The 26,304-nt window shown below is 40.2% G+C and overlaps 2 protein-coding genes across 2 annotated transcripts; both read left to right on the top strand.

Annotated features, from left to right (window-relative positions):
• Window positions 1-2,725: 2,725 nt before the first annotated feature.
• Window positions 2,726-11,663, top strand: srd5a1 (steroid-5-alpha-reductase, alpha polypeptide 1 (3-oxo-5 alpha-steroid delta 4-dehydrogenase alpha 1)). Its single transcript, XM_010787733.1, has 5 exons — window positions 2,726-3,177; window positions 3,751-3,917; window positions 5,411-5,512; window positions 9,695-9,845; window positions 9,959-11,663. Exons 1-5 carry the CDS (start codon window positions 2,867-2,869, stop codon window positions 10,023-10,025), a joined length of 798 nt encoding a protein of 265 aa, XP_010786035.1. The 5' UTR covers window positions 2,726-2,866; the 3' UTR covers window positions 10,026-11,663.
• Window positions 11,664-14,140: 2,477 nt separating this feature from the next.
• Window positions 14,141-25,740, top strand: LOC104959825 (non-canonical poly(A) RNA polymerase PAPD7-like). Its single transcript, XM_010787734.1, has 7 exons — window positions 14,141-15,006; window positions 18,746-18,869; window positions 21,137-21,183; window positions 21,277-21,397; window positions 22,660-22,767; window positions 24,297-24,443; window positions 25,693-25,740. Exons 1-7 carry the CDS (start codon window positions 14,339-14,341, stop codon window positions 25,738-25,740), a joined length of 1,263 nt encoding a protein of 420 aa, XP_010786036.1. The 5' UTR covers window positions 14,141-14,338.
• The last annotated feature ends 564 nt before the right edge of the window (window positions 25,741-26,304 follow it).

Below are 26,304 nucleotides of genomic sequence, written 5' to 3'. Positions count from 1 at the left end.
TGTACGTAGGAGACAACCGGCCGTCTAAAAGCTTCCGACGTAGACATCAACGTACGATAATACTTGGTCAAGTAGGTTCAAACACTCACGGTACTGTACGACCATCCTGTCAATCGTGTACATCAACGGCGGGTCGAGATCCTGGTAGAGTGATTTGCACGATGAAACTCTTTAAGGTCAGGCCAAGGCAAGTCGGGGCATGTCGTACTTGTACCAGTCCCGGACGTGTAGTGAACTGGACGGACACGGCTACGAGCTCACAGAAAGCTAAGCCATGACTGGACTTACAACGGCAGGTACGGTACCAGTCTGTACGGACTACTGGTGAATCTGTACAGGGAAAGAATAAAAAAGTTACCACATACTACGACCCTGTATAGGCGAGAGAGTATATGTACTGGACGTCGTACATGTAAACTAGGTACATATACGAACGTACTATTTAACTCATAACACGTGTAGACACAGTAGTCTACGTGTTACTAACGACCTTAATATTTTCACGTCTAGACATGTACTCGTGCAGTAGACGACTCTTATGAGTTCACTAGTGACATGTACTTCACGTTTGTCCTTACGAACACGTCTACGGAGAATGTCGTCATGAGACGGTAAGCACTTTTGGACCTCACAGTGAGAGATACAAACACTCGTTAATGTAAACAGTCGACCGAGTGTTTGTACTTCTCACGTCAGAACAAGGTGTTGGAGTCCTAACTGACAATCACAATCCTGCAACTCCGTAGACGTGAGTCTCCAATAAGGTGATCACAACTGTAGAGACTCTTACTAGGGTCATCCTCTAAGACTGTATTCATTACGTGGACGGATAACTTGTCGCAAGTGTTTTAGTAAGTAACACTCGGTAGACTACTGTGTCTACCACCTTCACTCAATGAGTATATAGTACGTTCAGTTACTGTTGCCAAGTATCACGACTGTACGTACGTCCCAGTTACCTCTACTGCTCTCTCTATACAAGGGGCTAGTATGTGGTACTTTTTTTAACTTTTCTGTACAGATTGACAGAGGTCGTACGCACGGGTGAGTGACCGACACCGTGTTGTTCAATCAAACATGTCTTCATCTTTCTGTTACGTCGGTAGTCGTCAGCTCGTCGCAGCAAACACTGGGCGCTGGTCCTCTACACCGTCCGACACCGCTTGCCTTTGGCCTGACCTTAAAGAGTTTCTCCGGCAAACTCACTCTACAGGACCTTCCACAAAACAAACCGCAATCTTGTACAGATTGACGAATGGTCCGTAACAGTACGTGAGTGTTTGAACCTACGTCGACGTCCAAGCTCTTTGTTGTACAAAGAGCAATGTTTCAGACAGCGATATGGTGTCACAGCCCGAACCCAAACCCTTGTTATGGAGTCCTGTTGGCAAGGGGTGGATTGTCAGGGATGGGGGCATTCAACCAGTGCTATTTACAAAAACCCCAGCACCTACAGAAGTGAGAGACTTCTTGTATTGCAAAGATGCAAAGTGTGGAGAGAGTGGAAAGTGCCAGTGCCTCTCTGTTGGCCTTCCCTGTACGGGGTACTGCACCTGCTGTGCAGAATGTCAACAATGTGTTCCCTACCGTTTCTTAGGAACCTGACATTTATTACATTTTATATTCTAGTATCTATATACTTGACCTCTCACAGAATTATTTGATGATTTGTATAGTGCACTTTGAATTAAGATTCCAGTTTCAATAAAACCTGTACTATTTACAGCTATGTTTTAGAGGCTTGCAATTTAGAACTAATACTTTATTGTATTGGGTTACTCTCTTATTCTGATTTGGTGATGTAGTTCAGGCACCTGGTATTTCCCTCTCCAAATATAATGACCATCAGAGTGAGCATTCTTAACTTATAGGCTATTATGCCATCACCCATTCGGAATTTGACTTTAGAGAGGAGGCCTATGTCTAAAGAAATCTAATTTGTAATAGAACTGTACCAGATATTTCCATACAACTACTGGTTAGTGTTCAATAGCACCCTAGATAATTCAGTAATGGTATATTTTTTAGGGATTTCTGTTTCTGATAAATAAGAGAAAAGTGATGAGTCCTATGTTCCTATCACCAAAAGTACAATTTCCGTTTAAACTAAAGCTAAGTTTGCAGGACTATAATTCAGTATCTTTTTAGTTAAATAATTGTCTGACTATTTGGTGATGTAGGACAGCCACCTGGTTCATACCTCAGCAAATCTGACGAGGAAAAGAGTTGTCATTCTCAAGTTATGGGCTTTTTTTGTCACCTTTCCCATATTCGGCCTAGTCTAATTTGGCTCTTTTTCAGGGATTGGGGTAGTTCTAACCAAAAAACATTTTTTCCCCCAAAATAAAATTTGACAACAATCAATTTCATTAATGGGACACCATAAAGATAAGAAAAATCATTGTTGTCATTTGTTCTACTTCGGGTAGGGGTATCTCGAAAACCTTTTTTGAGGACTTGCTGCTAGACAGTCCTTCTGCTATGCTGATTTTACATCTGGAGAAGCACATACATATACAGTATAAATGAATGAAAAAACCAACACGTAATAACCGTAATAACATAATTGTCCGTAGCATGGGAAAAATGCAAATGAATGAATGGATACTATGTATTAGTGACGTAAGACCCCACCCATTTTGAATTACGTGTTGCAAGAGCGCGTTTTGATTGGCTGAAAGGATCGAATGCCAAGCCTTGCCAGTGGCTGTGATAGGTCCTTACTCTATGCTTGTGACGTGTACATGCGGTCACATCCACGGGCTGTAAATAGTCTTAAAAACCATGACATAACTCGTTGACACAGCGTTTAATTAAATCACATTTTAGCCACCTTTATTGTTTATAGTTTGTAACATTTGCTGTGATGGACGCAATCCTATCCAGGCTCTTCTCCTCGGAAGAAGAGGAGTTGTACGTGTTGGACTGTCTGGGTTACTTTATGATTTTCATGGCAGCCTGCACTTTCGTTGCTTTGCTTTTCCAGGATGTCCCGTACGGACGATACGCTCCCAGCACCGCCAGGTTTCGAGTTGATGCCCGGATTGCTTGGTTCGTGCAGGAGCTGCCTGCCTTCCTGGTGCCTTTCTGTCTGGTAGTTTGGACATCCTCTTCAAAAACGTCACTACTGCCCAACCAGCTGGTCATTGCAATGTATTTCTGCCACTATATTCAAAGGTAGGTCATCATTACAGTCAATTACATCTGGAGCAACTAACATGCTTGCCAATTACCAGCACAAATAATGTATTAAGTGGCTCCCAAAGTGTGTACATGTAGGGCTCTTGCTATTTCCCTCAAATAAAAATCAATATTTATGCATAATAAGATAACTCAATAATGTACACAAAAAATGTTCAGTATCAGTTTGATGTCCAAGTTGGTTTATACATACAAGGAATTTGCTTTGATGTATAAGGGTGGATACATATTTATAGGAATATTTATCCAGAAGGAATTCAATAATAAAAAAGAAGCAAATATAGAATTATTTTAACTTAAAACTATCATTAATTTAAAAGGATGTTTACAAGCAAATCTGAAAATTAAATTAAATAATAATTTTTTTTGCTGTATATCAACATTTAAAATATTTGAAGAGTTTAAGAAGCATTGTGTGGAAATGTGCAAAATATACAGAAACATTTTCCATGTTATTATTTAGTTATATTAGCTTAGTTGTACTAGTTGACTGATCCAAGATGTCAAAGCAAACACTTGAAATAACTTGTTGTTTTATTTCTGCTACAGATCCCTCATTTATCCATTTTTAATCCGAGGAGGTAAACCAACCCCACTGGACTCATTTGTGCTGGCCATTATGTTCTGCATGTATAATGGATACATGCAGATCAGGTACCTGAGCCATTACGCTGACTACCCGGCACATTGGGTTACACATCCACGCTTCATTGCAGGTTGGTGTCTTGTGTCTGCTAACTCTCTATCAAAGGCCAAATTAATGGTCTAATTTTGCACATACGCTTGTCTTGTTGACACTTTTTCATGATGTAAAATCTATCTGGTGTAGCTTTGAGTGTGAGTCATATTAAGTTTATGTATGTGACATTAGCATATGGGAAGTGAAGAATTGCTCATATTTATATATCGACAGATGTTGAAGAAACAATTATTATACATACATCCGGTAGGTGCGAGGCTATGGTAGGTGCATAAGGTAACGCCTGCACACAACAGTATATGATTGATTACCTTCTTATCCTTTTTTAGCCTTGAAACAAGTGTACTTTGTCCTTATTAGCCGATTCAGACGTTCAAATAATTTAATTTAACACTGTATATAAGGATAAGGGAAGAAGCAGTGGTGTAAACTTCATAAGAAGAATACCCAAGTCAAACAAAACCAAATCAAGTAAAAGTAAGTAATAAAGTATTGGGTTGATTGATTTCTCAAAGTGTAACTAACTGTGAATGTAATGTGTTTTAGTCTGATCAGATTATGTAAAGAAACATACTGAATAGCACTGCAGAAAACCACCATGCCATTTTTTCCCCATACCAAACTTTAGGTAATTTAGCCTCCTTCCACGCATGACGACACTAGTATCTAAAGCTACAGAACGACCCTCTGGCATGCTGTTACCCTTTTGAAACCCGTGTTACCAGTGTTAAAACCATGGCTGTCATTCACACACTTTTGTCCACCTTGTAACTTCCCCTTTTTTATGTTTCTTGCAGGTGCTTTTCCCTTTTTCCAAACCTTTAAGTGCTCAGCAGTTTTTCTTGGCTACGTTGCTGTTCAAGCAGGAAACTTACAATTCCAAATGTTTGTGTTTTTTTAACTGTGACCGCCCCTCCACTCCCCTTACCTTACCCTGTTTGACTTTTCAAACCACCACATCTGCATTAGATAAAGACAAGTAACAAAATAAAAAAACATTCAAATAGAAAATAATTACAGTTTTATAATTAATAATATAATGTCCCACGTTTGTCTGAGTATATGAACAGACATCTATGTAATTAGTTATTGTTGTAGATTATAGATGTACAATGTGTACGCGGGTCAGATATGGAATTTTAAAATGGTTTTAATATATTTGAGCCTAGCATAGAACTAATATGAACTACTGAAAGAAGTTTTTTCAAAAAGAACATTTCACTATTCATTCGTGTGTCATGAAATACGTTTATTTTGAGTGTTGTGTCACAGCAGCAGCAATACTAATGATGAATACTGTGGAAACATGTATCTTTATAAAAATGTTCAACATGTTGGTATGTCTGCTCATGTTGCATTACTGAGAGTTAGATGAGAAAAAATGAGGCCAAACCAGATTTGTGTGGAGGTTGAGCAGGGAGGAGAATAGCTGAGTTGTCTGACTGGTCTGACTGGCTTTCGCTCAGTAAAATGTCATGTTAACGAAGCTTTTTGTGGGTTCGTCTCCAGGTTCTGTTCTGTGGTTGGTCGGCTGGCTGGTGAACATGCACTCTGACCACATCCTGAGGAACCTCAGGAAGCCCGGAGAGACTGGTTACAAGATTCCCACAGGTAAGGGCTTTAGTCACGAAAACACTGGGCCGAAGGATTTCTCTCACCACAGTCAACTCTTCTTATACTCCTGTTACAGTACACTTAACTTTCAAAGAGAAACAACTTGATGAGAGGTCTAAAATAATAAAACAAAAAAAAGTAGTTTGGATTGTTTGAAGTTGGGTTGTGTGAGGTACTTTTCCAAAGTCAGTGTATAAATAAGAGTAGATGTGTGTCAGCAATCCCCCAGTTTTGAGAAACAGAACTACTGTGGACAGGGGCAGCAGCAAAACATACATTTACAACAACAACAACAACAACAACAACAACAACAACAACAGCAGCAGCAGCAGCAACATTTACCCACTCAATATCAGTTATTGGTGAAATATTTGTTTACCATTTCACCTTGTTGTTATATATGGCCCTTTATGCCGTTAGCCTTGCTTTTTTTAAAGCCACCAGACTACATTGAAAAACCCCACATTTTACCTTGCAAAAGACAGGAACTACTGGGGGGTATACTACGAAGCAGGATTTTCGGTTAGCCGGCTAACTTCAGGGAAAACTCGGGGTTTCCGGTCCTACGAAGCTGGTTCTCTTTTTAGCAGGCTAGATCTCCATGGTAACTTATGCTGTGCGGCTAACCTGCCCCGAAGCAGGTTAGGTTGCAGGCTAAGAGCTCAACTCAGTGAAAGCACTGCCTGCTGACCAATCAGAGCTCAGTGTGCGGAGTTTAAAGCGATCAAGTCATATTACAGGAGAAAGGAAATACAGAAAAGCTGCCGTTGCAGGAAAGACGGCCGGCAGAGATCAGCGACTGTGTGAACGTGAACATTAATAGAATATCACCTCCCATCTTCAGAGCAATCTGACTATTATAACATTAGCGTTAAGAAAGCTTACTTAAACATAAGTAACCGGATCAGAGTAACATTAAGTACAGTCCGCGGCATATCACATCATAATGTATCATATATTTCCTTATNACCCGAACGGACAAAAAGACTTGCTGCAGGCACGAAACATACTACCAATAGAAATACATTGCTTTTAAAATCGTTCTGTGTGACACGAAGAAAAGGGGAAAATCGTGTTGGTGAACACGAATCAATAGATTAAATGTCGTGACTATAACACGAAATGCCGTGCTATTACACCTACACCAGAGGCCTGTACTACGAAGCTGGATTTTCACTTAGCCGGCTAACTTCAGGGAAAGCTCGGGCTTTCCGGTCCTACGAAGCTGGTTCTCTTTTTAGCAGGCTAGATCTCCATGGTAACTTATGCTGTGCGGCTAACCTGCCCCGAAGCAGGTTAGGTTGCAGGCTAAGAGCTCAACTCAGTGAAAGCACTGCCTGCTGACCAATCAGAGCTCAGTGTGTGGAGTTTAAAGCGATGAAGTCATATTACAGGAGAAAGGAAATACAGAAAAGCTGCCGTTGCAGGAAAGACGGCCGGCAAAAATCACAGACTGTGTGAACGTGAACATTAATAGAATATCACCTCCCATCTTCAGAGCAATCTGACTATTATAACATTAGCGTTAAGAAAGCTTACTTAAATATCTGCCACAACATAAGTAACCGGATCAGAGTAACATTAAGTACAGTCCGCGGCATATCACATCATAATGTATCATATATTTCCTTATCTGAGTCAGCTGAGCCGTATCTGGCCGTGCAACACTCACAGTGTCACATACTGTATGCAGAAGTATTATTTTAAGCAACACATTAAGTTGACGAAACACTCGTGTCAAATGTAATTAAAGTCAGATCGTGTCTTAGACGGGGCAGTGATATCGTAAACCTGTTAATGTACGCATTCAAACACTTTTTCTTTTGCCAGCTATATTCACCTTGCAGGTGCAGCTATGTGGCTTTGATCCTGGATAAAGTGTTTAAGTCATAGATGTTTAAAGTTTAACTTCTTCATATGACTAATATTATAGTTGACTTTTCATTCAGGAAGTATGACGCTGCGCTGTCAGTACGCTTGTCCATATTTGTGATTGGTCCAAATGCCACCCCTTTCATGTGAACGCGCACCTAACTAGATAGGACACGGCTGGCTTGAGCGATCGAGTTGATAGCCAGCGTCGTAGGACAGTTTAGCGAGAGCGCGTATGTTTTGGATTAGGCCAACCGGCTAACTCAAACATATCCAGGTTAGGTTGTACCAGCTTCGTAGTACAGGCCTCTGGTCTACTAGTGCCTTTTATTGCTTAGTTTGTCTGTGCTAATGTGTTAGTTATTACAAAAAAAACAAAGACAGCTAACTCTATCATTGCAGCGATAGACTAGCAACTCCTGTGTTTTTTAAATATATACATTTTTAAGTGCCGGATATTCTTTGTGCTTTTACTCCATTCCAATATTTTTTTGTTTTTTGTTTTGGTACTTTAACTTTATTTTGAAGTTAATATTGTAACTTATAAGTACAATTTAAATGCTCTAACTTAAGCAAAACACCTAAGTACTGTATGTCTTCCACCTCTGTAAACAATTAACAATACTTATATTTAACTGAAATGAGACCTTCATTCTCTAGAGTATTTCTATTTTTGAATGCAAGACATTTACTGTTAAAGGCTCATTTGTCATTGTATGGCTACTTCTACTGAGGTTTAGAGTTTAAATCATTTTCCCTGCACTGCCATGGGGTGGCAAAACCGCCAGGAAAGCAGTAATCACTTCATGGCACAGACCTCTGTGGTCCATGTACACAGCACTAGATGCTAATTTTCCAGTGTGGTCGCATGATTATACAGGATCACACTGTGAGCAGAATCACTGGTTGTCAATAGAGATCTTCTCCTCTCTGCATTGCCCTCTACGAACCCTTAAATTAGTGTTTAAAAAGGTTCTCGCTGCTTTGACTGCTCCCGCTGTGTGTCACTGGCTCACAATACTCCTAGTGTTTGTGTGTGTGTGGTTTTACTTAACTTAAAACAGAAAGAGAAATGTACCAAACCACGCAATGTTTATAGTAATCATGTGAGACAGCAAGCCAGCCCCATACTGGAACATGGACATTATACTGCAGGCTATATTCTGCACCAGAATAATTCCAGATTCATTTTGAATTAATCTTCCGCTTATTTGCTTAATACCACACTCGTGTTTGTACAGCAAATATATGCTACAGCCAGCAGGCAATATTATCTTATTTGATTAAAGCTTAAAAAAACAACGGGTTAGAAGTGTTACAGATATGCTGCAATTCTCAGTGTTTTCATAAATCTTCTAGTCCAGCGCTGGGGCGAGAAAACAAGCAAGCGTATTTCCCAAAACATAGAACTGTTCATTTTAAAACAAAACAAGAATTAGGCATACATTTCTGAATGAGAGAACATTTTAGAGGTGGGTATTTTATAGAGTGTATGACCTTTACTATGTAAACATGTATGGCCACTGTATGACAAGTGACAGGCAAAGGTGGCTCAACAAGATTTGGCCCATTCCAAATTGCTTCTGACAAATAGTCTTGAGGGCAGTATGTGTTAGGAAAGAAAACCAATAACACATACACTCCTGCTATTTAAAATTACATTATTGTCAAATTCAAATGGATTTTTCCTTTTTGCTTAAATAATAAGTTATCATGATTCTTTAAGCAAAAAGCCTTTGTGGGCCATTAACATGCACACAAACCATGTAACACACTACAGGAAATTAAAAAAAACTCGAAAAGCATTTTAGGGCCCCTTAGGGCTACCCTGACTAAGAACATGGTCCCTCACCTCAAGCCTGAACTTGCGGTGAACCTGCTGAAACCATCCGTCCCGAACCCTTAAGGGAAATAAAACAAAGAAACCCTTAAGGAAAAAACACGGAAAGGGCGAGAAGGGAGGAAGCCGTTTAAGCCGCGCTGGAAATGAACTTACTGGCACGTCTGGATTCCCCTCTGCCAGGAATGCGATTTTCACACAGATGGTAGCAACACTACCCATGGCCTGCATTCAAAGAGTGAAGGCTAAGCTATTTATAAGGTCAGTGGAGCTAGTTGTACTCCACTGACCTTATCGGATCATTTTTAGCCTTTGAAATGTCAGTACTATTACTGCCAGATATGGATTTATAATTGACATCATAGTTATGTTTCTTCCAGAATAAACTATTTGGGTTATTTTTGCCTCCAGTGAACATATGAAAAGTTTTTCATACCTGTCTTCATTCCTGTGTCTTCCACCAACAGGCGGACTGTTTGAATATGTGTCTGGAGCCAACTTCTTAGGAGAGATAACAGAGTGGGCCGGCTTCGCTCTGGCTGGATACTCTGTCCATAGTACAGCTTTCGCCATCTTCACCGCAGTGGTCCTCTCCAGCAGGGCTGTGTCACACCACAAGTAAGTATAATAACACACACATACAGAGAAAGATGGATGTCATGCAGTGTAAGGCACACGTTGAAGCAAATACCTGAAGTAATAGTAGAACATTGCTCTTTCACTCTCTACAGATGGTACCACGCTAAGTTTGAAGACTACCCGAAAAGTAGGAAGGCACTGATTCCCTTTCTGTTCTAAAAACACTGTGGGTACTGGAAGCCTGGAAAGCCTGAAAAGTGACATTCCCAACATTTTACAAAACTTAGATAAGCTCTAAAATAAGCTACATTTGAAGACCCAGTGCTGAAAACTGAAAAAAAAAACAGACTGCAAGCTTGTACATTACCTCATGTGGTTTTCAAGCAATCAAACGGTTTACAAAAACATCTTACCGTTGCTTCTTACTTTGGTAATAACGCCCATAAAGCAAAGTAACCTCAGCAACACTGAACTGTATGTAATTGAAATGCTCTGTTTGCCAAAGAGGCAACATTTAGCATTCCTCAGGAGGAAATAGGACGGTGAATGGAGCGTACCTCAACAGTAATACAGTGGATTTATCACTCTCTGCACCAGCAATAAACTCTTTAAAGACTCTCCGCTGATCTGCATATTCTCCCAGATGGAATATAAACTCGGAAATGCAAAGCAGACACTTAAAAGTTTCCATCCATTCTCAAGAGTCATCTGTTGCCAGTGCATCTTTTTTAACATCCGTTGACTGAATGAAGAAGAAGGAGATTTAATGAAGTCCGAACACATGTTTCTGCCTCATTTTGCTCCGGGTGTCGTTGCTACAAATTCCTGCAGTGCATCTCCGTTCTTTAAAGACTGATACTGTAGCAGGCCTGTCCACAGCTACTCTGCTGCAGGGAAATCGAATAGAGGTCAAGCATGTCCCTCAATAACTCACCCATGCCTGAAAAAAGAAGAGAGTGCCGCCTCAACACATCACTCCTGTCTGGGTGTTCTGAGAAAGAGAGAACAAATGATTGAGTGTGTGAAAGCAGAAGCACATTGAGCATAAACTGAATGAAGGAGAGGAGGGAGCCTGGGAGAAAAGATAAGACATAAAAAACTAAAACAAATCTTTCCTATTCTATTATTGTTTAAAAATAACGTTTACCATAATCTCATTTCCCTGAGTAAGGGCTTTCCTTAAATCACGTCTTATTTTTTAGATACTAAGAATGTGATCTGCCTAATGTTTGGTGTTTTTTCAAAATAGGTTTAGTATTAAGTGCAATTATCTCATCACAAGTCAAATCCATCTACAAGTGAAAATGACATTGTTTCCATTGAAGCCTGTCTTTTCACAAAAAGTGCAAAAAAATCTCCCATCACTTTTCATAAGTTCTCCCTTTTCCCAGTTTAGGAAATGTTACATCAAGCCAAGGTCATGTCACATTTAATGAATGTGTTGTTTTTGAACATTTATATTATGTCATCATTTTTTAACATAGCCTCATCAATAAATAAAAGACCTCTGAGTATGATGAAAAATGAAGGCTGTGTGTCGCTGAAGGCTATGCAGACTGACATCCTTCATGTTCCCCCTCTGTCTCTCTCTTTCTCTTCCAGGCTATTTCCTCTGTGTATCCTCTTTGTCCATGCTCCTTGTAATTGCATCACTATATTAACCAGCCAGTGTCTTTACGTAGCCCGCCGTACGAATATAATACCCTTCATCTTCAGGCAGCAGGCACCAATGGATTTTCTTTTTATATGCAAAGTAATTTGCTGGACTGGCTTTCAAGAATCATACATAAACAGTACATATGACAACCTGTGCAAAATAAAAGAAAAACCACAACAGCAGCAGTAGAGATGCAACATCTCATAATACACACACAGATAGGAATAGCTGCTTGAATAAAAACACTTCCTCCACAGGGAAACAAACAGTGGTGTCTGTTCCTTTTTCTATGACTGATGTGGGAGGGTTTGGGAATTCAAGTTGTGACTATACATTTGCAAATGTTAGCGTTTTACGATAATTAGGTTTCTGTATAACCTTGAACTTTTGTAGCCGGTGTTTTTTAAGGAAGTACACTATAACCCATGTGACCGGAAAAACTGTTCTTGCCATTAACAAAATGTATATATTCTTGTTGTGTGGGAGAGAAACTTCCTCTGGATGAAAATCTACAATTTTAGCCTTTGGAGACCGTTTACATGCACAAAGACATACAGTATACCACAACACAGGAAAGGGAAGCTCTAAAAAAAAATCATAATAGGCCCCTTTAACATTTTAGAATGTGTGTTATTTTTGCCTACAGGCGGCGCACATCAGCACTCATAGGCTACATTTTCAGGTCTAAACCTGTTTTGTCTGTACGTGGTTGCACGTTGACTGGTAGTGCAGATCGGGATTTGTGCTCTGCAAATATTTGCTGGGCCAATTATAATGCTTTCCTTGTTATGCTGTATAAAAAGCCACAATGTGACTGACCCACCACAGGCGATATGTTCATGTGTAGAAATGTGATATAGCTGTTGATTCAACAGTGTAAATGCAGCTTCCCACTAATGTGGGTTAAATATCTGGAACGTTCGGCGGCCTCATTATTATTCAAGCCACATGCAGTCTCTGACTACTGCCTGCTCTCTTAATATTATCTGCTATTACTGTTATGCCTGAGAGCATACAGTTCTCCAACCCTGCCCCTGACTGTATATATATATATATATATATATATATATATGTGTGTGTGAGGCATCTGTCAGCCATGGTCCAGTCGTCACCAATGCAGTAATCCCATAAAAGCTGACAATGAGGCAAACCAGCCTTGAAATCGCACACACACACTGGCACACAGTCTTTTGGCTCGGGCCTAGTCTGTGACATGAGAGATGAGAGGAATAACCTATTCACTCTGGTGAGTCACTCAAGCGCCTGTGGTTCGCACACTGTAAGATAGGGGGAGATAGAAAGAAGAGCTTAGATTTATATGGACGTACAGTGGGCTGTGAGCAGCTGTGTGTATGCATACAGTCAGAGAGCTACATATCCTAGCTGGCACACAGTTGGCTCTGGGGGTTTTTCCTTGACTCTGTCACATGCTGCACGCGAGTAGCAGGAGTTGGGGGCGGGCATTATGCAAGGCCCTCTCTCCCTCACTCTTCTTCTTCTTTTACATGCACACACATCCCAGAAGGTGCTGGTTATCCAGCCTGCCTCCGCTCCATCACCGAGCTTAATGGGCTGCGAGATGGCTGTTACTGGGCTGGGAGGCATAGAGAGCCTGGGATGATCAACACCACCTGCTGTGCATTGCCCCTTGGAAATGAGCATTTGGATTCACGGTCTGCAGAGTGCATCTCAAACAATAAAAAAGGAAAAAGATCCTGATCTCCATTTGCGATCAGAAAGTGAAAAGAACTGTGATTTTCCTGTTGAATGCTGAGTTTTCTGCTGTTTGAATGTGTGTCAGCAGCATTTTGAGTGCCAGATGTTGCGATTATGGCCCCTATTTGAGATGATAACATCTCCTCTGTCTGATGTTAATTGCATTTTGTCGAAGTGTTATGTGTTTCTAATTCGTCAAACAGTTTAATGGTTAACTTCACAAAGACACAAGCTGTCTCTATCTTTCTGGCGTATCTGGGCAGACATACTGTATTCCCTCAAGTCCAAAATGGCTCTAAAATCCACAGCTATAGATGCACATAAATGTCTCACATTTTCTTATTTTAATGTAAATCTGTGCCAACATTTCAACATATATAAATGATGCTGGATGTTAGTGTACAGTAGTAATAAATGAGCTTTTGCAAGAGCAAATGGACCACAGTGCCCACATACAAATTACAAGGAATTGTAAGTCGCTTTGGATAAAAGTGTCAGCTACAGTAAATGCAATGTAATGTAATTGGTAATTCTATTGGCAGTTTATCATCAAATATATATTTTTAATGTATTTTCTAGTTCATGTTCAAAAAGTATTTTGTTTTCTATAACAGTAGATTATTGATGTATAGATGTTATCATTTGTAAATTGTAATACTGTATGTCATTATGGTCATGCCAATAAAGCTATTTCAATTGAATTAAAAAAGACAGTATAGTGTTCTTCTGCAAGAGCCATTGGACCACAGGGCTGATACACATTTACGATTTACCTTGGATTTAATTACTTGTTTTTCAATTAAATATTTATCGAATTAAAATTCAAATATGTACGATGTGCAATTCATCACCCGGCCGGAGAGAGATGAAGGAGTGGGCGTAGTCATCGTTTAAGAAACCCACCGTACAGCGCATGCGCATGGATTTGAAGAGAATACGCCATATTGAATTCCCGTAGGAAACGGCTAGCATTTTTTCCCCCGGCAGCTAGCGGTGTGTAAATGGGACAGTTTATCATTCCGGTTTAATGCTTAAATTCTCTTTTCGTTATCTGGCACAGAGCAGCAACATTTGCAAGGGACACCAGGGGAGCATATTTTAAAACGGGGCTTGTGTGTGGTAGTAACGGGGGACGGGTTACCAGAGAAAAATAAGTTGAATGGATCCGAGGGTTGCTTGGATTCAGCCGGAACAGAAAGGACCTGCGAACGCCTTATGGATGCACGTCTGGGAGACCTCTCAGGGAACACGGACCCTCTCCTCCGCCCAGCACCAGAATTACAACCAGTGTGTGAAATACGCTGCGTTGGGGGTTTTAAAAAATGTGGCTTCTAGCAAGAGCAGCAGCAGCCATCAGAGCATCACTAGCACTGCGATTTCCTCCCTGGATTTAAGGCTGTCCAACGACAACTCCACCGCTGAACCAGAGGAGAAAACCTTGCTACAGAAAAGGGGAATCTCGTCCACCACGGCGTTGCAGGAGTTCCGCACCCCTTCCAGCTGTGAGAGGACTATGGGTGGAAATGTAACAGGCAATATTAATAGTACAAATAAAAACGTCGGGGGTGCCAATTTCCTCCTCCACGGCATGGATAATAATGTCTATCAGCTCCCGGCTTTCCAGCAGCTTTGCATGAAGCGCCATCAGGTTCACCCCTCCGTACCTGAAAACCCCACACACAATCACCATCCAGGCCGGAGGAAAAGTGACAACAAAGCGAGCACTTATGGGATGAATTACTTGCTTTCAAACTGCACTAATGGCAATTATACGTGCACTTCTTGGACGCCATGGAAGACGAGGAAGTACAGCCCTGGGGTCCTGGGGTAAGTGATCACTGCTCGGGTGTTTAAAGGGGTTAAATGTACAGCATCAAGATCAAAAAGGTCAGAAAATGTCCATATGTGTTTAAACAATTCCAATTTGGGATCGATCAAGTATTATCTTATTTGTTATTTATTATTCCCACAGCGGGGATATTTAAAAAGTGACATAGCAGGTTAAATAGACAAGCAATGATATTTAAAAAAGAAAGAAAGCACACCTTAGAATTTAATTAAATGAAGACAAATAAGTACACAACCATGGCTAAAATAAACTGTTGTAGTAGCAGTTTGAAATAGCTTATTGACATAAATAACATTAGATTACATATTTGTCTTTTGGTTTGATTGGTTAAAAGTTGCTTGACAATTCTAAATACATATTTGTACAATATTATGGCTCATAAAACGCAATAAAGATATGTATTTGCTAACGCAGTTAATGCTTTGTACGACATTGCAGTTTAAACTGGAGTTGGGCTGTTAGCTTTATGGCTGACAAGATACCGTTAGAAACGCCGACAAAACCGGAAGTGCTAGGATGTTCTACTTGAAGTTTGAATTTAGCCGTTAAGAAATCACAAAATAACAACAAACTACTGAGAGGTGTGATTAAAAAGCAAGCGTTTTTGAGGAGTTTATAATAGTGTCTTTCAATACAACAACACTTTTTATTTAAGTGTTTTATCTAAAGGGTGATTTATTTAGAAGGTTTTAACCGGATATGTTGCTCTTCAGTCGGTTTGTTAGCATGATGTGGCTAAGGTTAGCTAACGGTTATCTCTTTTGTCTCAACATTATTTTAAATTTCGAAAGCTTATGCACAACAGTGTAGTCACGGCAATGAACATCTTAAGTCACAGGCTCCTCCAGCAATGCCACATAAAAATAAATATAAGCCACACAACTAATTTAAAATAACTTAAAATAGTGCTTGAAGAAACAGTATAAATAGAATAGTGCTATATGTTGCAAGACCAATGTGCAAACTAATGCATGGGAAGAGAACGATAAACATGTTAAATAAAATACCAAAATCGAAATGTTGCAATGAATGTAGTAAGTAACCAGGGAAATGCAGGAGTCTACATACATACATGTTAATAGAATAACATAAACAGAATGTCAAATTAAATACTGTACAATGGAATACATTCTGCATTAAATTTAGGGGAAAAGCACATTTTAAACTGGTGTTATTTTAAAATACTACAACAAGCCTGGGTGTTAGCTAAAGGGGTTGGATAACCCTCAAGTAACAAGTGACATGTAATGCAAGTAACATGACAAATCATGTTGGGTGAAGTACAAAGTAAGATAAAATGAAATACTCAAGTACACTATTTGAGTAAATGTACTTAGTTACTTAAGCGGTTAGCAATTTAATCACAAATGTAACAACTTTCCAGAAAGAACCGTTTAAACTTGTGTTGTTATAAAATACTACAACTAGCCTTGGCTTTAGCTAAAGGGGTTGGATAACCCTCAACTTGTGTAATGTGGGTTGAGGTAAAATGAGCAGTTCATTCATCCCAGGCAGTCTCCTATGTGCCTGTACTGTTTCTAATGTATTGCTTTATTTAGTCAAATAAATACATTAGCTTGCTTTGGGAGTATAGAAAACAACTTTCTTTAAAGGATGATCTGGTTTATTGTATATTCCAGCCTTTTCCACTCCATTTTGTCATACTTTATTGAAGTAAAACCGCTTTTCAGTAAGTTAAGTTATTTAGATCTTAAACATAAAAGTTGCAGTCATATTTAACTCACTTATTCCAGGTTATTTTACATGTAGCTTTCACTTAACAACACTTAAATAACACATACTGCAGATGGAAATAAACTATGAGCTGAAATCTGGCATAAATCTCCTCTTTTCTTTTCTGAGATTAATGTATTTGTATGCATGGCCCTTGTTCAAATACATACATAAATTAATGATCAGACAGAATAGGACCTAAAGTAAATATACTTTCGCTAAAGGAAGGGGAAATTAATGCAATGCAATACAAATGTATTGGTACATAGTTTAAGTACATTAACTCCAGTATAGGTTTTACCTGGATTGTATATCTAAAGCTGTATTTAACTTTTTCCATTGTGGTATTTTTATAATGGATCAGTAGGTGTAATATACCTGCATAAGACCCTCATTGTTAATGTAGTAAGAGTTTTATAATTAAATTAAAGGATTGTCTTAGTTTAATGTTATAAGGGTGATTATTTTGCTCTTGTAAAAACCTTCACCCAAAACGGATGACCAAGGATCTTCAACATGTCTTGCATGACCTTGTGATATTTGTAATGGCTTGTTGCACCCATCTGGGAATTTTCTGTACAAGGAATCGGTGTCTGTCATGAAAGCATGTTCCCTGCTTGATGCTTAGTATCCTAAAAACCCTAAATCCTAAAGACACTGAACAACATTAAAGTTATTAATGATATTTTCCTGCTATTAGAGGATAACATATGTTCTTTTCTTTGGTTGTTTGTATTTGTGCAAGTATTTTTCTGATGCACGTTTTGGCTTGTGCACTTAAAGTAGTTTCCCTCAGGGGTATACTTTGAAGTCCTACATAGAGGGATCTCCTCTTAAAATTGCACATTTAAATTAAAGTGTAGTTATGTTGTATAATATTGCAATGATCCGGGATTAGGTTAATAGAAAAATAGTTTTATGTAATTCATTCTTTAACACTGGACCCTAAAGTTAAGGAGAGGAGATGACACACTAGTTTGTAAGGGCTAGCTATAGCAGCAGTTTATTTTGACTGTGGGGGGCCCAACAACCAGCAAGCCCTCTGTCATCACTGGACTATTGGCATGGATACGCCCTGGCCTGCTGGCAGAGAGTTTCCCCAAAGAGTGGCCACATGGGCAGACTGCATTTCCTTCAGGCGCTGGTAATTGATTGTGACAGTCTCCCTGTTCTGTCTCCCTGTTCTGTATTTCACACTGACATCATGGCATGCTTTCCTAGAAAAAAATGAATGGCCTCGGGGTTGAACAGAGTTCCACTGTTCGGAGGCATTTGACTGGTTGGAAATCTTTACATTATATGCACCTCCCACAAAACAATATATGCAACCACAATAAGGCTTGGGACCTCCGGCATGCTAAGGCTGACATGGCCCTCATTGTTTTAGCAAACCCTCTTCCATGTCCTCTGAAAACCTTAAAGGTGTGTTATACCTCTTTCTTGATGACACTGATGGTGAGATAAGATTGTTTGTTTCTCCCACCATGACCATTTATGTTCTGTCTTATTTGTGGGTTAGTGCCTGGTTACAGTTTCTGTACTTGATGGGACACGTTTCTACATTGAAAAGATAGGCTTTGTCTCAAAACATATGCCACCTTTAGAAATACACGAACTTACTTGTGTTTCTTAAGAAACTATTTTGACTTGAATGAAAGAACAGCTCATGGTTTCACACAGTTGTAATTCTGAAATAACATTCAGGGCAAAAATGTGTTGCTTTGCTTCCCTGTCGCTGGCATCATGCGGGTTAACCAGCACAGTGATAACAAGGGAACTTATCTTGGGCCACCTGGAAAGAGTTTTATTTTTCTTTAGAATATTAGCCAGATATGGTGTAACAATAAAGTAAGTGTGTAGCTGTTCAAGCATTTGCAATATGAAATAGTCCTGAGCAAGACTCCTTAGCATACTAGTGTATGTAGCATAGCGTAGCATTACTGTTGGGAATAACTGTTATCTTTAATCTTCCTTTCTTTCCAGACTCCACGAGGAGGTGATTGACTTCTACAACTTCATGTCTCCTCGCCCAGAGGAAGCAGCTATGAGGAAGGAGGTGGTGAACCGGATAGAGATGGTCATCAAGGAGCTGTGGCCCACTGCAAATGTAAGACACACACACACACACACACACACACACACACACACACACACACACACACACACACACACACACACACACACACACACACACACAACAACTCGGTCCATTTATCAGGATCAATTTCCCCCCTTTCAAATTTGTTATATCTAATGGCGCATTTCCACCGCAGGCCTCGCTCAACGGTTTTGTTAGGCCCAGCTCAATTTAATGCTGCGCTTCCATTACAGTTTAGGAACTGGGGTAGTATCTGTAGTAACGCAGTGTATCCGTGACGTCATCTTTAATGAGCGCCCCAGAAAAACAACATTAGCTGTTAGCACTCAAGCTCACAGCTCCTCATATCTGTTCAGAAACTAGACAAAAGTTAAACAAGTACAAACCACAGACTGTCTGTGTCATGGCGAATACAGTCGCTGGTTTATTTATGTCTGTATAGGCCGTTGTTGTGAGTGTGGACGGTCGGAGCATATACATTGTTAGCTTAGCCAAGCTCCATTTAGAAAACACGCATTTTAAAAGGTTTTCCGCCTGCCGTCTGTTTGCAGACTTGTCAAAGCATTAATTGATGGTCTTTACTAACCGGTATCAGTATGTTGTTACTTCGGCATCATTTTGAAACGTGTATTACAATTAAATCACGGTCAAATATGTTCATCTTGTTGTAGTTGTAGCCCCCTTACCAGCGATTCTCTCTCTAGTTTAGCAAACCCAGCCCGACTCAGCCCTGTTTGTTGGCCCCGATAGAACCTCGATTTTGTTGGGCCAGAAAGAAGGTGAAAAAGTAGCCCCGGGCCGGAACTAGGCCTAGTGGAAACGCAACCAAAAACGGGCACGACACGGCACGCTTAAACCGCGCTCCGCGCCATGGTGGAAATGCGCCATTAGAGAGCAGTCTCTTAAATCATGCAGCCCACTCTAAGGGGAGAATTATTGGCACACACACACTAACTGTGATCTCAGATTGCTTCTAACTCTTTGTTGAGAGTGTGTGTTTTAACACTCTTTTAAAGTTGAGAGTGTCTGTTCAAGATAACACCAACGTATTCCTTGTTTCTATTCGGTTTTCAATTCTTTCAGTGCTTGCAGAAATGAATTTTAGTTAGAATTGTCGTGAGACACTTTACTCTCCTATTCCTGCTTTGTATTCTATTCAACTTAAAGGCGCAGTTGGACACTTGGGGAGATGTGCTTATTATGCTTTGTTTCTCAGAGTGATAGGGGTAGTTTAGGAAGCAATATGTGGAGGTGATCATTGAAATACAGTATTTTTCTAATGACAATGGAGCAGGCGTAAAATCTGAATGACTTGTAGAATCCCATGTTCCCTGAGCAAGGCAGTCCATTGAACTGACTAGGTTATTTTATTTCACAATTTATGGGCTGTCTGTCACTCCAGATACCCAAATGTATATGCAAAAGAAAGGAAAAAGTCTGTTTTTCATGAAAATATATGATAATATACACTGTAATATAGTATAATATATAATAAATGATATTGCACAGATAAATAGTTAATGCAGAGATATTTATGCTAACTGCAATTTTCAACTGCAAAATAACAAAGACAGAGTAACAAATAATAAGTAATTTCATCAAAAGTAATTATAAGTCAGTTTGTCTCACGTTGCATGTTCAGACTCAGAGTTGGTGATGGAGGGTCCTGCAGTAGTTTGTGTAGTGCAGAGACGTAGTGTTAACGTAATGCCCCCTTCATTACCTCATCATGTGAAACATGCGCAGTGCTGATTGGTTGGCTGCCAGTCGTCCCCTCTTCCTCTGAGAGCCTGACTGTCAGGTAAATGGATCAAGACCCTGATTTGTACCAGCCTCCCTTTTCATCTCAGCCTATTAATCCTGGCCTGTCTTTGTGCCATTGCCTTGTCGTGTTTACCAGATGGAAAGGAAAAGAACTCTGCTTCCTTTTGGATAGCTTTCGCAGGCAGCCTCCACACACTGCATTTTTCCCCTAGCTGTTGTTTACTTAATTTGGTAGTTTACTTCACTTGTTAGCGTTTACTGTCTCTAAAGTGGAATGTGGGAATACCTAGTTCCTGATAGTTTGAGATAGATTAATAAATCATCTCGACAAATGAGCTATTGCACGATACAGTATCTGTACTTTCAAAATGAAGCCAAACTCATTATATTTAGAATGTGAGAAGAAGGGCTATGAAATGCCAGTGCGTTTCATTTGTATTTCTCTCTTTTCTTCAACTACTCCTCAGTTTGGTAATTGTTTTGTAATATTTCTTCAACATTGTTTTTTCCAGGTCCAAATATTTGGCAGCTTCAGCACAGGGCTGTACCTTCCAACCAGGTAAGACCCTCATGATATGTTATTTAAAAAAACATAGAATGTTTTTATTATACCTGTTCAGTAATTCAACATTCGGACTGGTTTTGCCCTCAGTGACATTGACCTGGTGGTGTTTGGGAAGTGGGATCGACCCCCGCTGCAAGACCTGGAACAAGCCCTTCGCAAACATAATGTGGCAGAACCTTTCTCCATTAAAGTGCTGGACAAAGCTACGGTGAGTAACCAGAGCACTTTAATGTCTTCATATTGAGTCCCTAAATAAAACCGCACTTGTTTTCCACATCAGATATCCATCAAACACTAGCGCATTTGATAAAATAACGATTAAATATCCCATTTTCAGTGATCTGGCACATATCTTGGTTTTATTCTTCCAAGTGAATAATAGAATGTTACAGTCACACTAAATGCGGGACCGGTTGTAACAAACCCAGCCAAAGCTTAATTTGGCAGAAGTTATTACATCCCTAGAAAAGTTCCTCTGGACTTCAAACAGTCCGTTGGATGTCTAAAGCTTTGGCTCAATTACTATTTTATGTCCATGGAAAAATTGACATTAATTAAGAGTCTTCCATCTGTTTGCGTGATAAGTGGCACTCGGCCAGTGGAGTGGTCATTTCCCCTGCTCAAATGTAAATACACAGTTCATAGTGTTTGTACAACATTATAGATTTTAACCGTCATGGTTTTAACATACAGAAAATGCTTGGATTTGATTTATATTCCTTGACAAATGCTAGTTTTCTAACATAGTATGGTGTTCCATCTACACAATCATTCATGTAAACCTAAAATATTTCAAATGAAACGGCCCTGTTCGTCATTTGTTTGTTGTATCCCGGCGTCTCCATATCTGACTACAGCTAGCTAAGCATTAAATAATCATGATCAAAACTTTCAATAATATATTAATTTGGGTCAACAGCTGATGAATACACAAAGTGACATGAGAAGACACGAGTTCTGTTAAAAAAAAAAAAGCTTTCAAAGCCACACTCAAGATGTGATGACAATGGCTTTAAGACTTTGACACCTTTTTAAAGTTAACATAGCTTGAAAAGTGTTTAGATTTTAAAAACTGTACACCATAATATTACAATAGCGCCCTATACTAGTTCAACACACAATGCTCCACTGTTAACTGCCTGTTATTTGAAGGTTTTTTTTTTCTATTTAAAGTTAAACCCAAGTATTTCTGCAAAAAATGCATATAATATGTCACACCCACTCAACCCCCCAATGGTATGGTAGCTCTGTTACATGCACCATCATCATGTGGCGTGTGCACACAAACAAGCTAACCACAGCTTGCTTAAATGCTGTATGTACTGACATGATAATAAGTAACTAATGGCTGAATTTTACATTTTTGGATTAGCATTTGCGTCCTCAAGGCTGTCTGTTGGAACATGTTTCCTTTTTTGCCTCATCACACAGAGACTGTTTGCTAATGCATGTCACCCTTTCTGCCTTCAGGTGCCAATCATCAAGCTGACAGACCAGGAGACGGAGGTGAAGGTGGACATCAGCTTCAATGTGGAGACTGGTGTCAAGGCGGCGAGTTTCATTAAAGGTTATGTTAAGGTGAGAAATACATTTATCGCCTGTCAGGATGTGCAGCTCACAGGTGCGTGTGTTATCGTAGTGATATTTCATTTAAAAATCAAAAATCAGAAATGGGTTTATTGCCAGGTAGGTTCACACTTACGAGGAATTTGACTTGATGTCATGGTGCATACATAAAAAAAAAAAATGTACACAGATAGCAATCTATATTAAATAAATTATAGTCATCAAATCAGACCAGAAGGCATCAAATGACGCACAGAAATCCATTGCATTTTTAAACCAGATAGGGAATTGAAGTCTTCATTGACTACAGGAAATCCACAATACAAGCAACAAATAGATATGTAAGAAGAGAACAGAAAAATGTCATGTAGATATATTTAAATAAAGACCACCAGACGAGTCACACAATTACTATTTTTACAGCGGCGTCTAAATAGAGAACTGTAGAAGTTCCCTGTGAATCAGAGAGCACTTTAAAGCATTACACTTCAATCTGGCGTTGGCACATCTCATTTCCAAAGTGAAGCTGGAGCGGACCCCAGCAACCGTGCTCAGAATAATCTCCACTTAACTCAGTACTGTTTTGCTTCTGAAAAACCTCGCTGCCAAATCAACTCGGCGGAGGTGAATTCCTCCCCATGGCTCTAACTAAATTCCTGCTGAAGGTGGATCTCTGCTCACTTCAGTCACGGTTATAGTAGCTAATGCACGAGAGGAATTCCAGGAGCTGGCGTTTCAGCCGGCTTTCAGCTTTTGGCTCTTCTCCCCCTTTGTTGTTGTAGTTGTTTCTTTATGTATTATGCTCCTCTGGGAGTGCATGTCTGAGCTGGAAAGCCTCCTGTTGACATCCACTCCCAGCTTCAACCCACTGAAAGTTGATGTTGCTAATGCATGGGTGTGACTGACTTGTCATTGAGAGGTCAGCTCAGAGCTAATCCTCACATGTCAGATTCCCACGCAGCCAGTTGGAGTCTATCTCCCAGTATCACTTCTCTAAAAGCATATTTGAAAAGTCAACCAAGCCCCGCTGCTCCACTGGCACACGCACACGCACACGCACACGCACACGCACACACACACACGCACACACGCACACAGCACACGCACACACACACACACACACACACACACACACACACACACACACACACACACACTCACTCACTCTCAAAAGCACCATCAAGGCAAACTTTGACACACACACACACACACACACACACATATATATATATATATACACACACACACACACACACACTCAAACGCACCATCAAGGCAAACTTTGTCTCACACACTTACACTAAGAAATGATGATCGATTAGAGCTTCATTTGGTTTAGTCCTTACAGCTTGCTGGCTTATTAAAGTATGACTAATATTAAATAATAACGTTTTATTCAAGAAAAACATAATAGAAGTGAATATATATATATATATTTTTTAAACGTAATTTCTTTGCCTGTGCAACATCAGTAAATATATTAGAGATGTATTTATTAATTGTCTCTTCTCTAATCTCCCCCCCCCCACCCCTTTCCTCAGAATGGCATCAAGTTCAACGTGAAGGGCTTCCACAACCCTCCGCTGGTCAGCAACCCTGTGCTGGTTAATCGCGGACACACACACACTCACTCTCACACACAGTATCACCGCAACACGTGGCGGCGCAGGAAGAGGGAGAGCCTCCCGGTTAGCCTCAGCAGATAGAAACCACTCCTCCCCCCCCCCTCTTCTGCTCCCTTTTCTCTGGATGCAAACCCCCCGTCGGTCTCTGAGGAGGACGGACCGAGGACCAGCAGTTTCACCCCGGGCTGCCGCCACACAGAACGACAGCCCTCAGCATCTTCTTCCTAAAATCTCTACCTTTCCATTTCTGCATGACTTCTTTTAGGTTTTCAGTATTATGGTCCTTTCAGTATTTCTTCCTCATCTTGGTTTCAGGTCTCTCACTGTTATTGTTTTGTTAATTCTTGACTGACTTGGTGGTGACGCCGTTGCCAAGTTCACCTGACCTCGTCTGCAGCCAAGCTGCCTCTGGTTCTTTTTTTATATTTTTTTTTTACAGTTTATACTCTTAAGAACAAACGTTTCATTTGTGCAATAATGTTATTTTTCTTCCGGGAACTAAAGTAAATGCTTATTTAATTTTGTGTGTTTATATGTAAAGGCATTTTTATACAGTTGTATTATTTTTGTAGAGTTTTAAAATTTTGTTTACGAATCCTTTCCTGGGGCAGCCTCTCTGGAGTGTGTGTGTACCATAGTTGTTTATGTGAGTGTGTGCGCTGTGTTTCATCAGGTTGAGATGGACCCCCCGTTCAGACCCCTCCTCCTTCTCTTCTCTCTGTTTAAAGGGATACGGAGCTTTTGCCTTTATATTCCTTCCACTTTCCTTCGTCTGTCTTGTAGGAAAGGGGCGGGGTTAACAAGGAATTCCTCCTAGAAGTTTTTTTCCTCAGCCCAGTTGGTCTAAGGCATCCTGGAGGGAAGTAGGGTGATGGGAAATTGCAACATGGGAAATCCTGAAAAACAAGAGGAGAGGGTGTAATTCTGATTTGGTCTATAAGAGCAGATTTAGCAGTGCCACCTTGAGATTGTGTGTTTTTTTATCTCTCCGTAAGTGTGGATCGGTTGGCCATTTCTCTCAGAGGGGATTTTTAAGGGAACGTTTCCATAAATCGCAGAATTTCGGCCTGTTAAACTTATGTCCTCTTTTTATGACATGTTGTAAGAGGGTTGCGACCAAGAAAGCAACAGCGTTTCTGAATTAAGATTAGCGAAAGAGGGCCACAGAGAAATCCTCGTAGTCTCTCTGGTCGAGGGACCTATTTGTTGGAAAACTGATCCAAGCGCTGAGGCCAGCCCTTGTCCGCAGCTGTAAAAGAGTGCAGACCAACACTAAGATGCTCACGATAAGGTTTCCCCTCTATGCTCCCAGACAAAGGAGATGGAGGAGAGGAGGAGGGGGGTCATCCTGAACCAATGACCCCAGTGAAAGGGAATTATATTTTGATTCCGTTCAGGAATCTTGTGTATATTTTGATTGCCAGGTACTTCCGCTAATTGTTTGCAATGCCTTTCTTTGTGTTTACTTGGAGTGTGTGTTCGTCGTTTCCTGTGAGACACACGCTGTCAAAGGCTGTGACTCGCCCCGAACACGACACACACGCTGGTGTTATTACTATGCAAGTGGATTATTCAGATTATGTGTCAACTCTTGTCTCTCCCTTTGGGTCTTTTTTTCCTCCACATGACAAACACTGCTTCTTGGACTGATGTTACTGACTGTCAAGACTCGTAAGCCATCTCATGTGAAACCCCCCCCCCATCGTTGTGTTTGTATGAAGGCCCCAAAACGTTTCAAAGTCTAGTTTTCTACATCTATCAGTCAAATGTAAGGAATGGAGGATGTTAATGTCAATGGTCTGGGTCTGTGTAGTGCGTGACAAAGTGAAACGTGTGTGAGAAAGTATCGAGACTCATGACTTAACACCAAGTTTTTTTTATTTTTAATAAATTAGACGCTTCATGAGCAGGTGCACCTAGAGAG

This window comes from Notothenia coriiceps, unplaced genomic scaffold (genome assembly GCF_000735185.1).
Source record: "Notothenia coriiceps isolate Sejong01 unplaced genomic scaffold, NC01 NC01_scaffold00031134, whole genome shotgun sequence".
Taxonomy (NCBI): domain Eukaryota; kingdom Metazoa; phylum Chordata; class Actinopteri; order Perciformes; family Nototheniidae; genus Notothenia; species Notothenia coriiceps.
Note: the sequence above shows the minus strand (reverse complement) of the source record. Positions and strands in the feature narration are given on the sequence as shown.

Excerpts from the sequence above, each read along its gene's own strand:
- srd5a1 (XM_010787733.1), top strand. The coding sequence starts at position 2,867 with ATGGACGCAATCCTATCCAGGCTCTTCTCCTCGGAAGAAGAGGAGTTG. Across the intron at positions 3,918-5,410 it reads ACATCCACGCTTCATTGCAG|GTTCTGTTCTGTGGTTGGTC; the intron begins GTTGGTGTCTTG and ends GTTCGTCTCCAG. Across the intron at positions 9,846-9,958 it reads AGGGCTGTGTCACACCACAA|ATGGTACCACGCTAAGTTTG; the intron begins GTAAGTATAATA and ends CACTCTCTACAG.
- LOC104959825 (XM_010787734.1), top strand. The coding sequence starts at position 14,339 with ATGGATCCGAGGGTTGCTTGGATTCAGCCGGAACAGAAAGGACCTGCG. Across the intron at positions 15,007-18,745 it reads TACAGCCCTGGGGTCCTGGG|ACTCCACGAGGAGGTGATTG; the intron begins GTAAGTGATCAC and ends CTTTCTTTCCAG. Across the intron at positions 22,768-24,296 it reads TCATTAAAGGTTATGTTAAG|AATGGCATCAAGTTCAACGT; the intron begins GTGAGAAATACA and ends CCCTTTCCTCAG.